This window comes from Buteo buteo, chromosome 1 (assembly GCF_964188355.1).
Source record: "Buteo buteo chromosome 1, bButBut1.hap1.1, whole genome shotgun sequence".
In the NCBI taxonomy this organism is placed as follows: Eukaryota; Metazoa; Chordata; class Aves; order Accipitriformes; family Accipitridae; genus Buteo; species Buteo buteo.
In genome coordinates this window covers 69,817,618-69,836,318 of record NC_134171.1, presented here as the reverse complement: position 1 = coordinate 69,836,318, position 18,701 = coordinate 69,817,618, and the positions used below count along the sequence as shown (strand labels likewise).

Genomic DNA, 18,701 nt, shown 5'->3' with positions numbered 1-18,701 from the left:
TTCTGTCAAACTCTGCCTTCTGTTAAATTTATGCAGCTCCAGTATTATTATTAGTAAAACCAGTAATGGTGAGCTCTGAGGGACACAGCTCCTTTGAATTAGTAATGAGTTTTGCTACTTTGCGGACTTGGCTGAGACCTAAAGTGCTTGTGTTTTTTTCCTTGACTTTGGAATGATGTTTCGTTTATCGTAGTTGCCATGACAAGAGGGATGGAGGTTTTATCTCTTCTTAAGGCTGTTAAAAACATGAGCACTGATTAATTTATTAAAAGGCAAACTATTCAAACACCCCCATTCTTAAGTGACTCGCTTTGTATGGATATTCATCTGTGCTTACATTTGGAACAGATTTAGGAGAAAAAAAATGACAGAATTAGGAAAAGAAAGGCACAGACCATTCTAATATTTACTGGAGGGACAAGTGAAAGACTTGCCTTGTTTACCTCTGTAGGTACAGGACTGTGTTGGTCACAGAAGTTCTGCTGGAACTGGGGGATCTCAGTTCCTCCAGTGCGGGTCAGCCTGCAGCCGTCTTGTGGCCCACGTTAGGCTGCCATCCATCAGCAAAGTGACAGGGCTTTGAGTCAGATTTACCGACCAAAGGTGTGGAAAGCTGCTCACATTCAGCTGTAATGCACACCTGTCCTGAGTCTCCCCATCAGCCAAACAGGCATCAGATGCAGTTTTGGCAGTGAAAACTCCTATTGCTTAAAACCTCTGATGCCATTACGACACCTGAGCCAGCCTAACTAAAAAAAAAATAAATAAAATTTTAGAAATAACTAACTTGCATGCAGACATGTCTGTTCATCACGCCCTTACTTGCATGCTAATTTTCCCATCTCGTGTCACTGATTCCTGCTTTCCCTCTGCTCTACAAAAATATAAACCACCGCCCCTAAATCATCAGTCCTGCACGTCGAGCATATAACACCATCGCTGAGTCTTACTGCTTTTCCATGGTATCTGAAATCAATTTGGTTTTGCCCATCATCAAGCCTGTCCATAAATCCATTCCCCCTCTGCTTCGGAGAAGATGTTGTCTTATGCAATGCTGCATCTGCTCCATTAAAGATGCCCGCCCCAACTGCAGTTAGCAGAGAATGGCAACCCACCAACACATTAGTGGCACTAAATGTAACGTGGAGAGGTTGCACTGAGCAACGCCGTTGGCCCAAAGCTTGGTTAAGTCATCATGGACATTTCCTGCATTGGTTGAATTGTCACTAGTAAGCAAAAAAGCCAAACACATGCTGATTTGGTCAGCTCCAGAATGGGTGACAAGACTCACAGGCAATGCCACGGGGCCCAGCTATCATGGTCAGTGGGGATGTGCAAGCTCAGGCTCTCAGCAGAGGCAGCGCTCTCCCTAGAGCAGTGCAGGATGAGGCCCCAGGCATTACGCAGACCTGGCCCGGTGGCTTGGCTAGCCCTTTTGGCACAGTTTCGGTAACTACTTAAGACTGCACAAACCAAGGGAGGCGAAGCAGCAAGGCCAGGAACGCGGGGAGTAAAACATTCAGCGCACCCTGGCAAACGGAGCACGGGGAGGCCGCCTTGCTGAGGGGTGAGGATTCGTCCTCTCCCTCGCCTCTGAGGGTCTGCCCCTGCTTCAAGCCAGATCCTTGGCGGAGCAGCAGATGCACGTCTTATTTATTCACTTAGATTTAAATGACAATGAGAAATGCCTGCAAAAAGATGAGGCGATGCGCTAACGATTCCTGCAACATTCAGCTGCAAAAAGACAGCTGCTTACCAGCAAAAACCAACGACAAAGTAGCGACCCGACCTGCCCAGCTGGTGAACAGCAGAACAGCCCCCTCACTCCTCCTGGCGAGCCACCCCCCCACCTCCGCTGCCCTTGCCAGGGTCTCAAGGCTCAGTCTGAAAGTCATCGTGTCTGGACATTTCTGCAGGGCTCCCTTCCTTTCCTTCCCCTCCCCTCTCTCCCGCCAGCTCCTCCAAGGCACCACATCACCTACGAGAGGGCAGAGAAGGACCTGGGGCGTCACGGCGGCCCTTGGACCACGAGCTGCTCAGGGATCTCTGCCGGCTCTCTCCTGCCACCGAATTGTTTCCCCATCGCAGACCTCGCGGCAGCAGCCCTCTTTCCTCCCTCGTTAGCGCGCGTGTGACTCTCTCAATAAAGCATTTTGTTATACGATGTATGAAGGATCGTGTCTCGAGCCACATTTTACTGTATATTTAAGTGCATGTTTTGCTGATTTACTGCTGTTCTAGAGAACGTCTCCCTTCCTGAGCGGGGCAGGCCCATAAAGGATCTATCAGCTCTGACTAATGATTATTAGTACATCCCAAGGTTATACACCACAATCAAATAACGAGTAGGAGGGAAAAGAGGCTCCAGCTTACTCGGCTGAGGACAAAGATCACAGATAGTCTCTCTGAATCTTCAGATTGCGATATCCATTACAGATTGCCACCTTCTAATGTCAAAGTATAATTTGTTGTTGGGAAAATGTGTCGCTATTTCAAAGGCGAGTCAAAGATCAGCCTCGCTGTATATCAGCGTGCGCCGATGTACATTAGGAAGCGACGGCCAGGTACCAAGGACATGGGGCTGTCGGCGGAGAGGGAACGGCAGAAGACGCGACTTGCTGATCTTTATTATGCAAAGACACGGCCCGAAGTGGGAAAACATTTAACCCAGTCAAGTAACGTGTCACCAGTAATTCCCAGCGCCTAATGGAGCACAAACGCCACGCGTCAGCCGAGCTGCCCGCGGCCTCCTACTCCGGCACCAGCCGGTGCGGCCGGAGCGACCCTCGTTCCGCGGGGAAAGCTCAGCCGCCCCCCCAGCTCCCCGTCCCGGGCAGAACTCCCGTCGACCTCCCTTCGCCGGGCCGGACCGGGCCGAGCCAGGCGGAGGGCAGGCCCCGACCGCCATCCCGCGCAATTTCCCCTCACGACACAGCGGCGCCCTCCCCGCCCGCCACCCCGGCCCGGCCCCGCCGCCGCCGCCAGGGGGCAGCCTTGTCCCGGCGATGGCGGCCGCGCCCGGCCCCGCCGCCCGCCCCTCTCCCCCGGGAGGGGCCCGTGTCGGGGCGGGCAGCGCTGAGGCGGTTCACGCTCGGCTGGGCCGCGGGAGGGGGGGGACACACGCACGCACACAAACACGCGGGTGCGGGTGTGGGTGTGGGTGACCCCGCCGTCCCCGCGGCGGGGGCCGCGGGGCGGCGGTTGGCCCGGGCGCCGCCATCTTCTCAGGGGAGAGGCAGCGGCGGTCAGGAAGCCGCCCCGGGGGCCGGCCCCGCGTCGGGCTTCAGTGCGCGGGGGTCCGGCGCGGAGCCCCTCGGAAGGGGCTGGGGAGAAGCGCGGAGGGTCGGCTTGCCCGAGTTGCCCCAGCGGGCCTCGGTGAGGCGGGCGGGTGCGCTGAACTCCCGCAGCCCGGCTAGGGCGGCTGCCTCGGGGACGGGCCCTGGGCCCTGACTGACTGACGGACGCTGACGGAGGCGACGTGCAGCTCCGCAACTCCGCTGGCGGCTTCTGGCTTCTCAGAAGAATCGGGGCAGTCCGTCGTTTTGGGAGGGGAAATAGCCGAGCCGTTTGTTAATACACACCAGTTACCTCCAGTCTCCAGCTGTGGCCGAGTCGCAACATCCCCATTAAAGCAAAGGATGCCGCCACAACGCAATGAGGTGAAGGAACACGTTAATAGATTGCTAGAAACTAAGAATCCACGCTCACCAGCTCTCCGTCGTTTTCTGAACTGCAAATGAAAAAAATAAGGCCCAAGACAACCATCAGTCCAAATTTCTCACTTCAAGTCAAAGGACTGATTTGACTCTTGATCTTTAAAGGACAACTATCATGATGTTAAAGCAATAACACGCAGAAGAGATGAATAGCACACTTGGTTATCTGCATGATTTATTTGGCAAAGCCGATTAGTTCTTTCTGGAGCAAATTAATAATAATTCTCATCTGTTTGTCAGTGGGAATTTAATGTAGGCTAAAAAGTCAGCGAGAGTTTTCTCGAGATGGAAGTCCATTCAAAACAGATAAAAAAAGATGAATTTGGGAAAAAAGCTTAATAAAGTCTTTAAACGAAAACCACTCAAGGCTGGACTGTTAATCAAAAGAACATTACTTACCTTACTCAGCAGCATTGAAACCAGAGTCTGGCAGCAAGTTTTAAAAAGGAACCCTTTTCTCTTTCTTTACAGTCATAATTTATAACAGCTGAATTATTGGCTATAAATACTCTTTTCCTTCTGCTAATGTATTGTGCTTCTGGGATTGTTCACAGCAAACATTTTGTTGCTGAGACAATAAACTCCTAAATTGGGGCTTCTGAAAAAAAATTTCAAGCACATTCCAAGCACCAGCTATTCAAAGAATACTACTATGCCATGGTAACAGACTAAACTTTGTTTTATTTTCATTAGCATTGAAAAATATTGACATTTCTCACTAAATTTATTTTTTAAACATGGAAAGCTGCTGCTTGCAATACACTGGAGCATATTTATGTATATACCCAAGCTAAAAATTCAAATGGGATGAATTAGCAGACATTAGCTAATTAGACAGATGAATTCAAGACTTTGGTCTTGAAAGTAAAGAGCTAGACAAGCAAAAAATATTCTTAAATACATGTAAAATGTTAAATTATAGAACATAGAAGATAACGATTTAATATACATCCCGTTACACATGGAGAGCAGATTTTCCTTCATGTAATATGCACCTTACTTTAAAAAAAAAAAGCTATCTAAAAATCTTCCAAAAATCTGGTACCAGCAAAATTTGAGTTTTCTTGTTTTTTAAACAATGTCCCAATAGATAATTCAAATGAGATTATTTGGGAACATTGATACGTGATAGCATAGCTATATACAGCTCTTTATGCCCTTTATAATCAGAGAGGTTACCCGTTAGTGTTATGCATCGCAAATGCGTGTTGCCTGATCAGAAACACGATAAAAGTCAGGCTCCACAGACCGCGGTGCTTTTTATTCTGTTCCCCTGCCTCACACAAAATCTCACATATCACACGGCTGTGGGATTTGGCTCTGGCTTGGGGGGAGATCTGTGGGGATGCTGGCGGCGGACAGCTGAGCTGAAAAGATACAGGCTTCCCACATTAACACTCCGTGAGCTGCATCAAACAGAGTTATGATATTAGCTGGCTGAAATTGTGTCATACTCTTATTTTTAGTATGCTATTATGCCTCTGGGATATATTTTATTTATCAGGGAGTTGGACCTAAACAGATGTTGTAGCGCTTTTCTAAAGGGGGCTTTAGGCAACTCGCTGTGAGGTACCTGAGAGACTACATGTATGTTTTGGGGAAGGGGCAGCGTAAATGTGTGAGCCAAATACTGTACATGCAACTTTTTTAGTCCTGAGCCACTGTTTGGAAATTACAGTTAAGGAAATTACAGTTAATTTTTCAGACAAACAGTGATCTAAAAATTTCACTGAAAAAAATATTTTTTGTCGTTTTTATAAAGAAAAATATTGAGGTTTTCCCAAAATTTCTCTAATTCAAAGCAACATTATCGAACAAAACAAGTGAGAATTTGCTGAAGAATTCGGCAAAACACATCAAGCAGTAATACGGGATTGCCCAGAGGACCAACAGTAACTATAATGGATACAGCAGTGAGCTGCAGGCCCACGTGCATGCGGGTGTTTCCATCCAGGGGAGCTGCGAGTCCTAATGCAGAACATGCGAACCACAATTTGGGTAAAGTTCTTCCGTGTCGGCACAAAAAGCTGACTTCTGCTTCCCTAAGCAGCATCTCGGAAAGCTGCTCTGGTTTGTCGGTCATGGTTATCCCATCATGCTGCTACAGGATGGGGTCTCTAAGAAGAGAGCATCTTCTTAGAGATGCTCTCCAAGCAGATGAGAGCATCATCTTGGTGATGACACCAACAGGTTCAGTTAGGGACAGCTAACTGGGAGAAGTTAAAAAAAAATGTGGGGGGGGAGTGTTTAGGTTGAAGATAGGGAAAAAAAGACATTTTATCACTTATTTCATCAAACACTGTTGACAAGAAGTGGCAAAACTACACTGGGAAGGCACTGGGAAATAAGATAGAATTTTGTAACCTGTTGGGTATGGGCTGTGCAGCAGACAAAGGACACATGGGAAAGGACTGCAGTCACAATGCTAAGAAACAGAAGGAACACAGAACTGCAAAAGCTTTTGTCAATAGAATTTCATACCCAATTACTGTCATGGGACTCAAATTTTATTTCCTGCAATTCTTCTGGCAAAAGGCCAGTTCTCACATGACCTCCATAATTTTTTTAATTCTATCAATGAAACAGTCTTTCCTTCGAGGCAGCCCATTTTCTTCCCTTTTAAGAAAGCTGATTTCCCTTAGAATTTGGAACTGTTTCATAAGAAAACTGACCATAAATAGCAAGTTTTCTGTTAGACACAAACTAACATCAGCATGCTAACATCTGCAGCCCTTTGATTTTGTTACAGTTATGGAGCCCACCCACAGAGAATGCCATCCAAAGAAGCTTTTTCTTCTTCTTCTTAACTGGGTGAAAAATGGTTGTGCCAGGTGGCAACTTTCAACACAGGTAAAGAGCGGACAATATGCACCAGCAGAGGATCCTCAGGAGATGCACAGCCTCTTCTCTGTCCTGCAGCTCTTGGGTATCCGCTGTCTTTCTGTGCAGGGATCACAATCAATTTCTAATCTCATGCCTACTTCTGGTCTGGGCTTGCAACACAGAGTCAGGGTTGATTTGAACCTACCAGATAGCCTAAGAATTAACAGATTATTTTATTACTTAATGAATCCAGGTGCTGGGATCAGCTCAGTGGGGCTCTTCTCTGCATAACAGCGCGAAAAGCCTTTGATCTACCAGCCCTCCCTGCCCAAAACTGCAGTCAGTAGGGTAGGTGGCAGGGAGCAGAGCCTGATTCAACAGCAGCTATTGCTCATTTTCTTGTCACTCTATAGGTCAGTGGCTGGCAGAAACCTCTGCGGAAACGCGTCTAAAAATATTTTGAAAACTTGGCCTCTGCTGATGAGAAAATTAAGTGGTGACTCATGCTCCCATCAGCTCCAGACTTGATTACTGCAATTTGATGGACTGAGAAGCTGATATTCCACCGAGACTGCAATTTGCTTAGGGGAGCAGCCGAGAGGCCTCATTGGCACCAATTGCTTCCAACGCATCTCTCTTGTCCTTTTAATCACTAACAAATTTAATTTCACTTCTCACTGAAGATCTCACTCTCCACCTTTCTGGCAAGAGAACAATTTAGAGGCTGCTTTCATGACCTCTGCTACAGCTCTAGCTGCCAGCATGAAGCAGACCTGCCTGTAGCAATGCCTTGCACCTGCATTTCCTGGCATTGCTTTCTCTAGTCCTGCACATCTAAAGCCATTGGACAGTCCTTGTCCACGCTACTCCAGAAGATTACTCACCATCCTGCAGGGTGTTCTCTGCTGAATGAGAATTTTGCAGGAACCATACCCGTAAACTTTGAAGAATTTAATTCAAAATGCCTCCTCAGAGAAGTCACAGTCTAATGATCACAAGTGATAACGTGGTTTAAGCAGGAAAATGGCAAAGAGGAGACAACCTCCCTCTTGTGACATTGTTCTGGTATGATGCTGTAGTTTTCCTCTGGCAGATCAGGGCTACCCGTAGAAATAAGGACAAAAGAGACTTGGTTTGTTAGATGCTGGAAAGGGCAGGCCATCAAATCTAAAGTAAAATACTCTTCATTTACTCTAGTCATGTGAACAGTGGCAGGGCTTTTCAAACAGCTTCCCTAGGGAGACCACTCTGCAGCTTAACAGCCCTTTCACTGGAGATGTGCAAGTGTAACCAAGGGCAGAATTTAGTCTCTTGTCTATTTAACGTGTTTGCGAGGGACTGTATGTGTTTCTGGCACTTTATAATAATAGTAATATAAATGCATTTGGATTATAACAAAATGGAGAAACCATGATTTAGCCCTTTACTGTGCTGTAATTCCCAAACGCATCAACATCTATTTAAGTGCAAAATAGCCTACAGTTTACAAATACAATGCTGAGGTTCTGTATGAGATTATGATTCAATACAAAACACAATTCAGTGTCTGAAATGTCATTTTTAATGTCAGAATAACATCCAAAAAGTAGGTCTTTCTCCATATGCAGTCTTGCAAAGAAATGTATACCAGGGACTTGGTCCTTTCTAGTGATTTCTACATATATAACTGCTCATCTCTTATGCACGTATGCACTTGCACATAAATAAATGTGTCTGCAGACAGACAATATTTCATCTTGCCTTCTAACCTCCTGCTGTCAAGATACTTCCACAGAAAACCATACACAAATAAAACTAACAGCTCCTCTTTCCCTGACTGCCAGAATAATGTAGGGGACTACTTCTGTAAAACCAAGCTGCTGGATTAGTCTCTTTTTGCTCTGTGAACAAGCACAACTGTGCAGCTTCTGCTGAGATTGCCTTTTCTGTCATATAACCTATTTGCATTAACTAAAGGATCTATAAGAGAAAACACAATTGCAATTTTGATTTTAACTACATAAAAAATGATTTATCTTGGACCTATTACTGGGGTCATCAAAAGCTTCTCAATTTAGTGCACAAAAAGGGAAATAAAATGAGTAACTCAACATGAAGTGCTAAAATTCCCTGTGACCTCTGAAGTGCTCTTCTATTGTTTGGGTGTTTTTTGCCTCTGCTATCATTAGATGGGATTATAGATATGCACAAGATAAGAAGTGTTGACGACCAAGAAAATCCTTATGTTTTAACATGGGCAAAGTTCTCATTTGCCATCAGTTTTGCCTGATGATGTTCAATACCAGATATTTCTCAGTTAAATTTAAAGCCAAGAAATTGAAAAGATTCAGCACTGCTCTAATCCTCTACTGAAAAACTGGTGAAGTTCAATGAATTAATTTTCAGTTGATGGTAATTTGCAGTATTCTGAGGACTTTCTTTCCCCAAGTTTAGTTCATAAAATATTTCTGTACAGTTCATGGATTTTTTTTTTTTTTTTTTTTTAAAGAACAAGCAAACAGTTTAAAAGCTTACCCACAAAAGAACAAAACGTAGGTAACAGAGGTAAAAAGTTGACCTAGAGGATAAGTAATTTTATCTTGTTTTCTTAGTAACAGAATTAAATTCAAAACCATTCTGTTTATTGAAGACATATAAGGATAATAACAAGACATAAACCAAATATCTTAACAGTCTTTAAACATAACAGAATTGATATGCATAATTAAGTTTCATTAAGTACAGATTTAAAATATGTATTTCAGTTTTGCTTTATATTCCCTTTAGACCAACACCTCCAACACTCATACACAATATTTAGGCTGCCCCAAGCAATCAACAAGGACTTTGTAAAGGCTCTAACAAAACTCCATCTTAAACCAGTTTGAAATATTCTTAAACGTAGAAAAAATTTCACAAAGAAAAAAGGATGTGTTCAGTGGAATCTAAGCAAGTTGTTGGATGCACTGAAAGTCGGAGATTCAGTACGTAGAGGTAGCTCAGTAAGGGTACTTGCAGTGTTCTGACTGTTTAGCATTGACACAACCACAGTAAGTTACTGTATGCTTGAACTCTTCCTGTAGATTTAAAATAAGTGAGCACTCTTTCCGGGCCTGTTGCTTTGCCATTCAAAACCAATAGAGTCATCAATTTCAGTGGGATTAGGATTAAGTCCTTATATACTCTGGAAGTTCCGGTTTATGGAAACAGGACAAAAAGAAACTGTCCTGAGTCTGGACTCCCTGCTGCAAGCAGGGTTTTTAAGCCCAGATAAAGGATTTTTTTCCCTCATGGAGCCAGTTCCCAGTTAGCATGCTTAAGGAGGGGGAACCTTGAATTTGGCCCCAAGAACACACATGCTGTTCTCTCCAACTACCTCACAGGTTGGCCTGTGGGTGGATCTGACCATGCTACCTAGGAATGCACTGATCAAAACTGTGAGCTCACTGCCCGCAGCCCTTTGCATCACTGGCTAGTGAGAAGACAGCACAGCCCTGGGGAACACGGGGGGTGGACAGTGTCCCTCAGCCCTCCCATCTGCTCAGTGTGCAGAGCTTGATCCCCCTTCCAGGGAATGAAAGAATTCAGCCTGCTGCCACCTCACGTACCTTCGTTACATGGTCGTTTTATTGGTGATAATTCTGAACAAGGTGACGCTGTCAGCTCCCAGTAGTTTCTCATACAGATGGCAACAGAGCAGTCTTGCACTGACTGACCATCAGGTAAAGCACCGATGATTGGTACCAGATTGCTTTCCTGTTGTTCGCAGGAATAACGGACTAGGAATAACAGACTAGGTAAACCAAACACAGTTGTTTTCACTAAGGCAAAAGGATATGAATTTCACATGCCTATTGTCATACAAAAGATCTTTAGCTTGTGTAAATGGCTATAGCCTTATCAAGAGCTATGATAATTCACATCTGTGTGCTAAAGATCTCCTAGGTGTTTGCACTCAGTTGCACCATTAACTGCAATGTTAACCATGACACACATGAAACTTCTGCATTTATATCGATCCCAGTTTGACCTATTTCCTTCGTTCCTTTTAACGTTTTAATGCACAATCGCCAGCACAGTTTTTGCAGATGGGTACACCTCAGAGTGTGGACTAGCATATGCTTCTGAAATCTTAATCTCCCAGACAAGATGCAGTGCTGGCTCTATGTTTAAATGTATGACTGTGTTCCTTTCTCTTCAACACTCTTCTTAGAAATAGTATTTTGTATTTTTTTTCTATAAGTTTATTAAAGAGAGCAACATTTTATTTTCAAAAAAAAGTTGTGACTGATTGTCAAATTAGCTAAGATAGCATTTCTGTTACGGTGAGGATCCTTTTAATTGGAGAAAAAAAAAAGAAAAAAAAAATCATCAACTTTCTTGTCCTCACAAGCTATTATTCATTACCAATGCAGCAATACAGAAAACATAGGTTGGCTTACTACAATAAAGGCTCTGTTTCAATATTAGCATCCTAAATTCTGTCACCGTAGATCTCTGTGCATTGCACCAGGGGAAGGAAAAGAAAAAAGAAAAACAAAGATTTGTGTTCTTCAGGGGTAAATTATAAAAGATCTCCTAGCTGCAAACACAAATACTTCACTCATAACCCAAGCACCAGACCATTTCTTTGAAGAAGCTTATGAGGCATTTAAGATATACAATGGCACAATATCATACAATAGAATTGAAAGAGTTTTCTTGAGAAACCATTAACTTTGAAGGAATGTCTAGACAACTGTGTCAACAAATGCAAATAATTCATGCTTCTCAGCTTCTATCCAATGGATGGCCCCATGCTGAGTATACACAAACTCAGAAGAAAAAGGCATGTCACAGTCATATGACTAGGGAGTGTAACAGAGTCACACAGAAATTCAAGTCAATCTTGAAAAAAGCCTTCAGAAAGCTCTTCCCCAGGGTAAGCCAGCAGTGGGATAGGCTTCTGGTCATTTTGGCTAGTTTAAAACAGAGACTTACAGCTGGTGCACCTGGCTTCAAAGCAGGGGCAATGGAAGAAACAGCCGTTAGTCATGACCATTCACTCAGTTAGAAAAATAAAAACTAAAGGACTCCAAAATACTGTACAACCTCTTGCAGTAACCAACAAAGTGGCTTCCTGAAACAATGCTTTTGCCAAAAATGCATCTGTAAGGCACTTAACAGGTATCTTTTTAATATATATATATATATATAAAAATAAAATATGCACTGAAGCAACATTCACAAATACCCAGTTGTCTCAATTGTCTGTGTGTACAGTATAGTACATATATACATTCACTGTGACACAGGCCGTCTCCATAATTATACCTTCACGGGTGCTTTGGGCTGCCTGGTTAACTTCAGTGCCTGTGAACAGCAAACAAAACAGTCACTTTTTATGTTCTTAAAAGACAACCAACAGCACAAGACAAGATTTTTATTTATAAGGGGCAATAAGATGCTGCATGTACTTCTGGGAGGCCAGGTGAGGAGTCAGCACGCAGCTGACAGGCCGCTCTCTGTTTTACGATGAAGTTTTTATCTCTGATGGCGCAATCACAACCTCCTCCCATACAGATAGCCTTAACAGAGGAACCACAAGGAATACGGCTACAGTGCCAGCGAAGGAAGCGGAGGTGGGTCTCAGATGTCTTTTAGAAAGCAACTATTTGGACCCCACTCAAACCACTTGTGGCACAGATACAAGAGTTTCTGACCCACTTAGGGAAAGACTGCGAAGAAAATTTCTGCTAACACCTTTGTGTTCCCTGGCCTCCCTCCATGCGGCTCGAAGCCTGCTCAGAGTATAGTCACTGCTGCAGTGGTAGATGTCACACACCTCTGATGTTTATACCTTCCTTTCTGAGAAAAGGTAAGAATAAGCCAAAATCCATCAGTCCAGAGGTGATCTTATGCCAGGGGACACCTGATGTCTTTGTAGCTCTAGGCTGCTCTTACTGAGGAGGAAAGAAACCACATGCCTTTATTTGATGGCAGGGTCCAGCTCTATGTTCCCTGCAGGGCTGGCCAACTATGGTAGCTGAACTATTTATTTAGTGCGTGATGCAAGTTCAACTGAAATGATAGGTGGTCATGCTTCTAGCTTGGCAGGAAGCAGCCTCTCTAACTTAGGAGGCAAATGTGACAGGCTTAAAAGGTGTTAGGTTTTCAGCTGCTCCTGTACACCGATGTGGTCACTGTGAAGGATGCCTGTTGTTGGTGTGCTTTGCAACAAAAAAGCTCAGTGCTTTCTTGTCCAGGACGAATAGGCCCGAGTGAGAGGGAAATTCATGACATTTGCAAATTCCCCAAATTTGGAACCTCTGTTTTCCATAGTCTCTTGGGTGAAGTGCCCTGACAGACTGGCATTTGCCTGTCAATCAAGAGACTTATCATTTCTGGAGGGTTAGCTAACCAAGCAATTTTCAGTCTGAGAGATGTCTGATGGGTCTTCTTATTGTAGATATTAACCTTTAATATTGTATATTTAAAGCTTGTAAGCACTGCTTGAAAAACGCTCCAGCACAAGTGTAAACCCTTAAAAAAAAATCCAAACCTTTAAAAATAAATAGGCTATATTCCCCTCAGAAACACCAGCTTTCAGAAACACCAGCATTTAACTATTGTTAAATCTAGCCATTTGAGATTAGTCTTTTGGATATTATTCAGCAAGAGACTTTGGAGAGAGACATCATTCTGCATTTGGGGAAACGATTTTTTAACTTTGTAGTTTGGCAGATTCTGCTGCCATATTTACAAACTAGAAATACCTTAGTGTAGATGAACCTCTAAATATTTAAATTCAATTTCATACAACCAGATCACATGTACTATCATAATTAAGTAAGAATGTCACTGTAGTTGAGTACTGTGACTGGATAACCGTCTTCCCCTGCAAGAGAGATGCCAAAATGAAGCCAAAGTGTTTATAGAAAATAAACATCAAGGGTGATGATGACATGTTTATTTTCAAAGCGGGAGACCATTATCCAGTCACAACATTCACTTCTATTATACTTATTGCAACTGTACCAGACCCAACCTCATTGATTTTTTTCAAAGAGTAATTAAAATAACATTTGTGAATAATACAGAAGACCAACTGAAGAAACTGCTGCTACAGAACAACAATCCCCCAAAGTGGTTCTATGGTAGCATTACAGTCTGATTAGCACAGGAGGTTTATTTGATGCTTAATGAATAAGAAACTAGTGCTGGTGAACTGTAAATCTCTCCAGTACTGGTTGACTTTTCTGATGCCCTGTTCAAAGGCTGTGTTAACTTGCAGCAACTGACAGCAGCCCCTAAAGGCCATTACCACCCTGAGGATCGGGAAGGTCTGGATGAGCTCCAGCCCCACTCCTGGTCTTGGCAGCAGAGAGCAGTTAGATGCTGAAGAGAAGCCAGCATTGCAGGGATCGTTCTGTCACCAGTAGTGTCAACTTCAGGCTATCTTTCTGCAGGAATAGCGTGGAATTTTCTTTACGCAACCTGTGATGTCTCCTGATAATTTCTGATTTAAAAAAAATCATGACTTTCAGACTGATGGAGAAATGACATATGATTGTCAAATTTCCATTTTCAGATGCTAAGATAAGTATATCTTAACAGGTCTGATTTCTGGACTCAGTTCCTGAAAACTGAGTTTTTCTGCTCTTTGCAATTCAGGTAACCAAAAGTGGAGCCACAAAAAAAATAATTGTTTTGGGGAATTTTATCATTCAAGTTAGCAAGATGACTTTAGTGAAGTGAAGCTGGTAAAACGGCAGCCTGTTGGGTTTTGCTGAAAATCAGAAACATGGAAGTTACAAAAAAAAATTTCTCCACTGACAAGTGGAGAATGCAGGGTACTGGTGGTGCTGGGCTTCCCACAGCAGGTCTCAATCTTCACCTAAAATGGCTGTCAAAGACTGCTTCAGTTGCCACAGTTTCTTGATCCTTATTATCTCAGAACATTAAAGACAGCATTAATATCAGTTGCATGTACTAGCTTTCTGCAAGGTGGTTACTACTGCTCTGAGAACCTGACTAAAACCATTGCAATTATTTCATATAGATCACAGAATGGCTGTCAGATGTCAATAGCTTCAATTTGTACTGAAATAAGCATAATATCAATCAGTGATGTCGATGCAAAAACCTCTAGGTTATAGTCTATAACCCTATGAGCCATCCCATGCCATAATTTTGGCATGAAATGTGATGCATCAGACTCCTGTAGACTTCTTGCTGTTGTAAAGGGTGACCCAAGTAGAGAGAAAATAAATTTAAAAGTCTTCATCCTGCTTCAATTCGATTCAGAAAGTGCCCTCATTTTACCTGATTTCCCCAGCTCCCATGCCAGTGGACAGATCTTTGTCAATTCTCCGTAAGGGAGATCCAAAGCTGTGATTATTAGCTAAAGATAGAGCCATTCTTATTGGGCGTAACCCGAATTCATAATTTGAACTAACTGTAGAGGTCTAACATCAAGATTTGAACCTTTTCAGAGCCAAGGGGGATGAAGTTCAGCATTTTTATTTTGATACTACTGTGACTATCGCTGTCATAAAGGAAGTAAAGAAACAGGAAAATCCCTACCATGGAATCTCCAAGAAGGAACCTGAAGAGTTTAAGATGTGTTTAGGTATTTTTTGACTCATAGCACACTTTCCATTATAAATCAAAACCAGCAATTCTTACCTTTTGCCTAGAAACCATCCAAGATTTTATTGTTGGTACCAACAGACTGCCAAGAAGAATCTGAGCAGGATGATAGATGAGCAAGGGGACGGAAATTAAGGACAGGTGCTCATAACCCGCAAATACTATCTTCAGCATTGGAATCCCTGCAGGCAGAAAAACAGGAGACAGACTCTCACCTCAGACTCTGAGCTCCAGATAAAAGCAAAGAATTTTATGTTGCATTGACATTTCACCAAAAAAAAAAACCACCAAAGAAACAAAATGAAGACTCAGAAGTTTTATATAAAAAAAACCAACCCAAACAAACCAGCAAGAACATGAACAAAAAAAAAAATACACAGCAGAGAAAGTTCTGTGGCAGAAAGGAAGGAGTAGGGGAATGCCATAAAAGATCTTTTCTAATTATGCTAATAGCTGTCAAACTCCTGCTGAAGACTTGATATAAAATACATTCTGCTATAGCCTGACTGTTCAGTTGCTGAGCATAGTTCTGTACTGCTTATTTGCTACTTCCTCTCACTGTGCTGTTTTGTGTTTTCATGATTGTCCTCCATCCAACCTGCCCGACTCCTGCTTGTAACCTTTCTTCAGTCTGTTCACCACTGGAGAAGGGTTGCATTTTACTGGCACGCTCCCTGCCAGTTGGTGAGTATCCAAATGACAGCCTTCCCAGCTTTGACTGATTCATGCAGTCAGGGTAGAGTGTCAAGTACTCTGCAGGTGAATGCTCGTGTTAGAGAACAAAACTCTCTGCTCTGCCTCTATGTTCCAGAAGAGATACAGCATGAGACAGAAAAGGTTTAGTAAACTGAGTGAGCAATATGAAGTGGTCATGCCTATTGAAGAGTTAGAGAGACGCTGGAATACAGAAGTTGCTAGATGCTGGAAGAAGTGTGTGTTAAGAGCTAGAGATGGGCCATTTTTCCTAAGAGCTTGAATTTGCGCTCAACAGTTCTAATTCTATTAGACATCTCCACACATAATCTTCCCACTTGACGATGTGATATGTAAAATTAAATTCGATTTAGTTTTGCAGTGATGAAACTGATTATGTTTACTTTGAACATGTTATTGTTCAAAATTATCTGTTAAAATCTTGGAACTTGGAGCTACCATGCTCCACAAAGCACAGGTGTAGGTGAAACTTGCAACCATCTCTGTCTTGCTTGACCAGGCGTTTGCATAGTCGCCAACAAGAGCAGCTGCAATTCCTCAGGAGCCCCCTGAGAACATACCTTATTTTGTCCCTCATCTTAAATGTCATTCTAGGAATTTTCTGCCAACATCAACCTTGCAGAGAAGCAGACTACACAGAGTTTTCACAGAGCTTATCTATGTCTCCTCTCTTAGCAATAACAAAAAGCTGAGCTTTGTGTCACATGCTCTCCATTCCCCCATTAGTAGATGTTTCAGATCAGCCAAAGTTGCCATGTTTACATAATCTTTTCTTAATGCCTCAGATAAATTCCTGTTCTCAACACCCTTTCAGGTTTCCCTTAATAAAAGTTGCATCCTCCCTATGTGAGAAGACAGCTTATTCGTTGAATATTACCACTCCACCAGTGTCCCACTATTGCTGACACATGTCTAGACTTGCTGAAAACTTCCTGATATTTCCACAGCACTATTTCTTGTAATTATTTTGATTAACTTCATCACATTACACCACTAACATTCTCATCCCCATAGTAGTAGCCTTTACTTACATGGATATTTCCAGGGAAAGATTAAATCAAATAGCTAAAGGCTTGCATGTTTAATTTCAATATAATTACCTTCAAAATAACATCATGGACCTATCACACAATAGGGCTGCTTATTATTAACACTAATTTCTGGGGCTTGGGAATAGATAGTATTTGGATAGAAATTAAATGGGAATTTGCATTATATTAAGGATTGTAATTTACTTCAAATGCCCATCATACTGTTTTTGTAAACAGATAAAGGTTTTATTGCCCGTTTCCAAGTCTCAACTTGACCCTTGTGGGTCCTTTTCTGTTCTCTAACCACAGAAAAATAAACTAGAGTTCCAAGCTATGAACATGCTATATTTATGTTTGTAAGACAGTACCTGGTGTTTTGGTAGTGCAATTTCATCCATAGATCCAAAAACACTTTAGTAAGCTGAACAGGACTCCTACAGAGAATCAGAGAACACTAAAATGACTAGCCTAAGATCACACAGAAAACTAATGGCAGAGATGTGAACAGAATGGATCCAAAGTGACTTAGACATGCTTTAAATTACTGTACATTTTATGAAAGAAAAGATGAGAAATTCCAGCCTAAAAGGTAAATTCTCTAGAGGAAAGCTATTTTGGTAAACTAGGAAAAGAAAATTAAAGTTGTCAAATATAAATACAAAATACTATAATTAGTGTGACAATATAATTAGATCACTGGGTGGGAAGAGGTTCTTAATTCACAGCTTATTTAAATACATGTCACAACAATAGGTTCCTGTAAGCTACTAATGTGCAATTAAAGTTCCTGTTATTTACCAGGAAAAACTAACTGGTGAAAAGCAGAAATAGTAATCATTTTTGCAGGTAAGCATTAGTTCAATGGAAAGAAAAAGCCCTGTTGCCTTCTTATGCACTTTCTGATTTTTATAATTCCAACTTTGCCAGTATGCAACTCTCTCAGAAAATATTTCGTGACAGAGATCCACAGACTAGTCACAAATGCTCATGTCAGTAATACAACCACAAAGCTAAACAAAACAGCATGGGTTTTATTTATTTTCAAAATGTTGTCTAAACTTTTTCGTAGCAATACATAGTAACTGCAAGCATCAGTATGACTGCTAATGTCCTCCAAATACATAAAACTCATGCAAATTCCTAATTAGGAAAAACATATTATAATAGTTACTTTTCCCTCTCTTAACCCCCCCCCCCCCACCTGTATTTTTTTTTTAATATATGTATAAAATACTTGGAAAAAACCCCAAACAAAATGAAAACCAAATCCCAACCAAAGGAAGAAAAGTGACGTTATAATGCCGGGGCCGATGCCGTGTGCTGAACCTTAGCCCGTAATGCATTTTCAAGATGAGATCATGAAGTAGCACTAAGAGAAGCCGTAACAGAAACACTGACTGAAGGTGTAGCGACATGAACAGGCACGGCTATAAAAAAACCTAATAAAGTGAGTGAGATGAGTTTAAATCTTTCAGATAGATAGCAAGGACTGAAGGTGCTAACCAAAATGGATACGGTGATCTTTATTTTGGGCTGTCCGCTCCTCTTTTCCTCATCTTTTATAGCACATTGCCTCCAGTGCTAATGGAGTATGATAGCTACACTAAGTGTAAGATAACTAAAATTTTGCACAGGATCAAATCACATATATTAAACCCCAGATCACTACTTTAGTGTTAAGTTTCCTCAAAGTACACAGCAGCTCCTCCCTTCTGCCACCCCCCAATACCACTAGGGTATTTATTTGCCATCTGGAGCATTAAGGCTGCATTCACATGTATAAAGAATAATGCCTGTAAGGATTTTT

At 42.4% G+C, this 18,701-nt stretch overlaps 1 protein-coding gene across 4 annotated transcripts in view; it reads right to left on the bottom strand.

Moving 5' to 3' along the window:
* Positions 1–7,918: 7,918 nt before the first annotated feature.
* Positions 7,919–18,701, bottom strand: part of SLC10A7 (solute carrier family 10 member 7) — a 157,213-nt gene continuing 146,430 nt past the window's right edge. For 2 of the 4 annotated variants that reach the window (XM_075035250.1, XM_075035259.1), the window contains 2 exons: positions 15,186–15,331; positions 11,459–11,870 (listed from right to left, as the gene is read on the bottom strand). In XM_075035250.1, coding sequence (XP_074891351.1) covers positions 11,826–11,870; positions 15,186–15,331 — 191 coding nt within the window. In that variant the 3' untranslated portion in view covers positions 11,459–11,825. Of the gene's footprint in view, positions 11,016–11,458; positions 11,871–15,185; positions 15,332–18,701 lie in introns of those variants that run through there. The other 2 variants (XM_075035240.1, XR_012651569.1) reach the window with 2 other exon arrangements.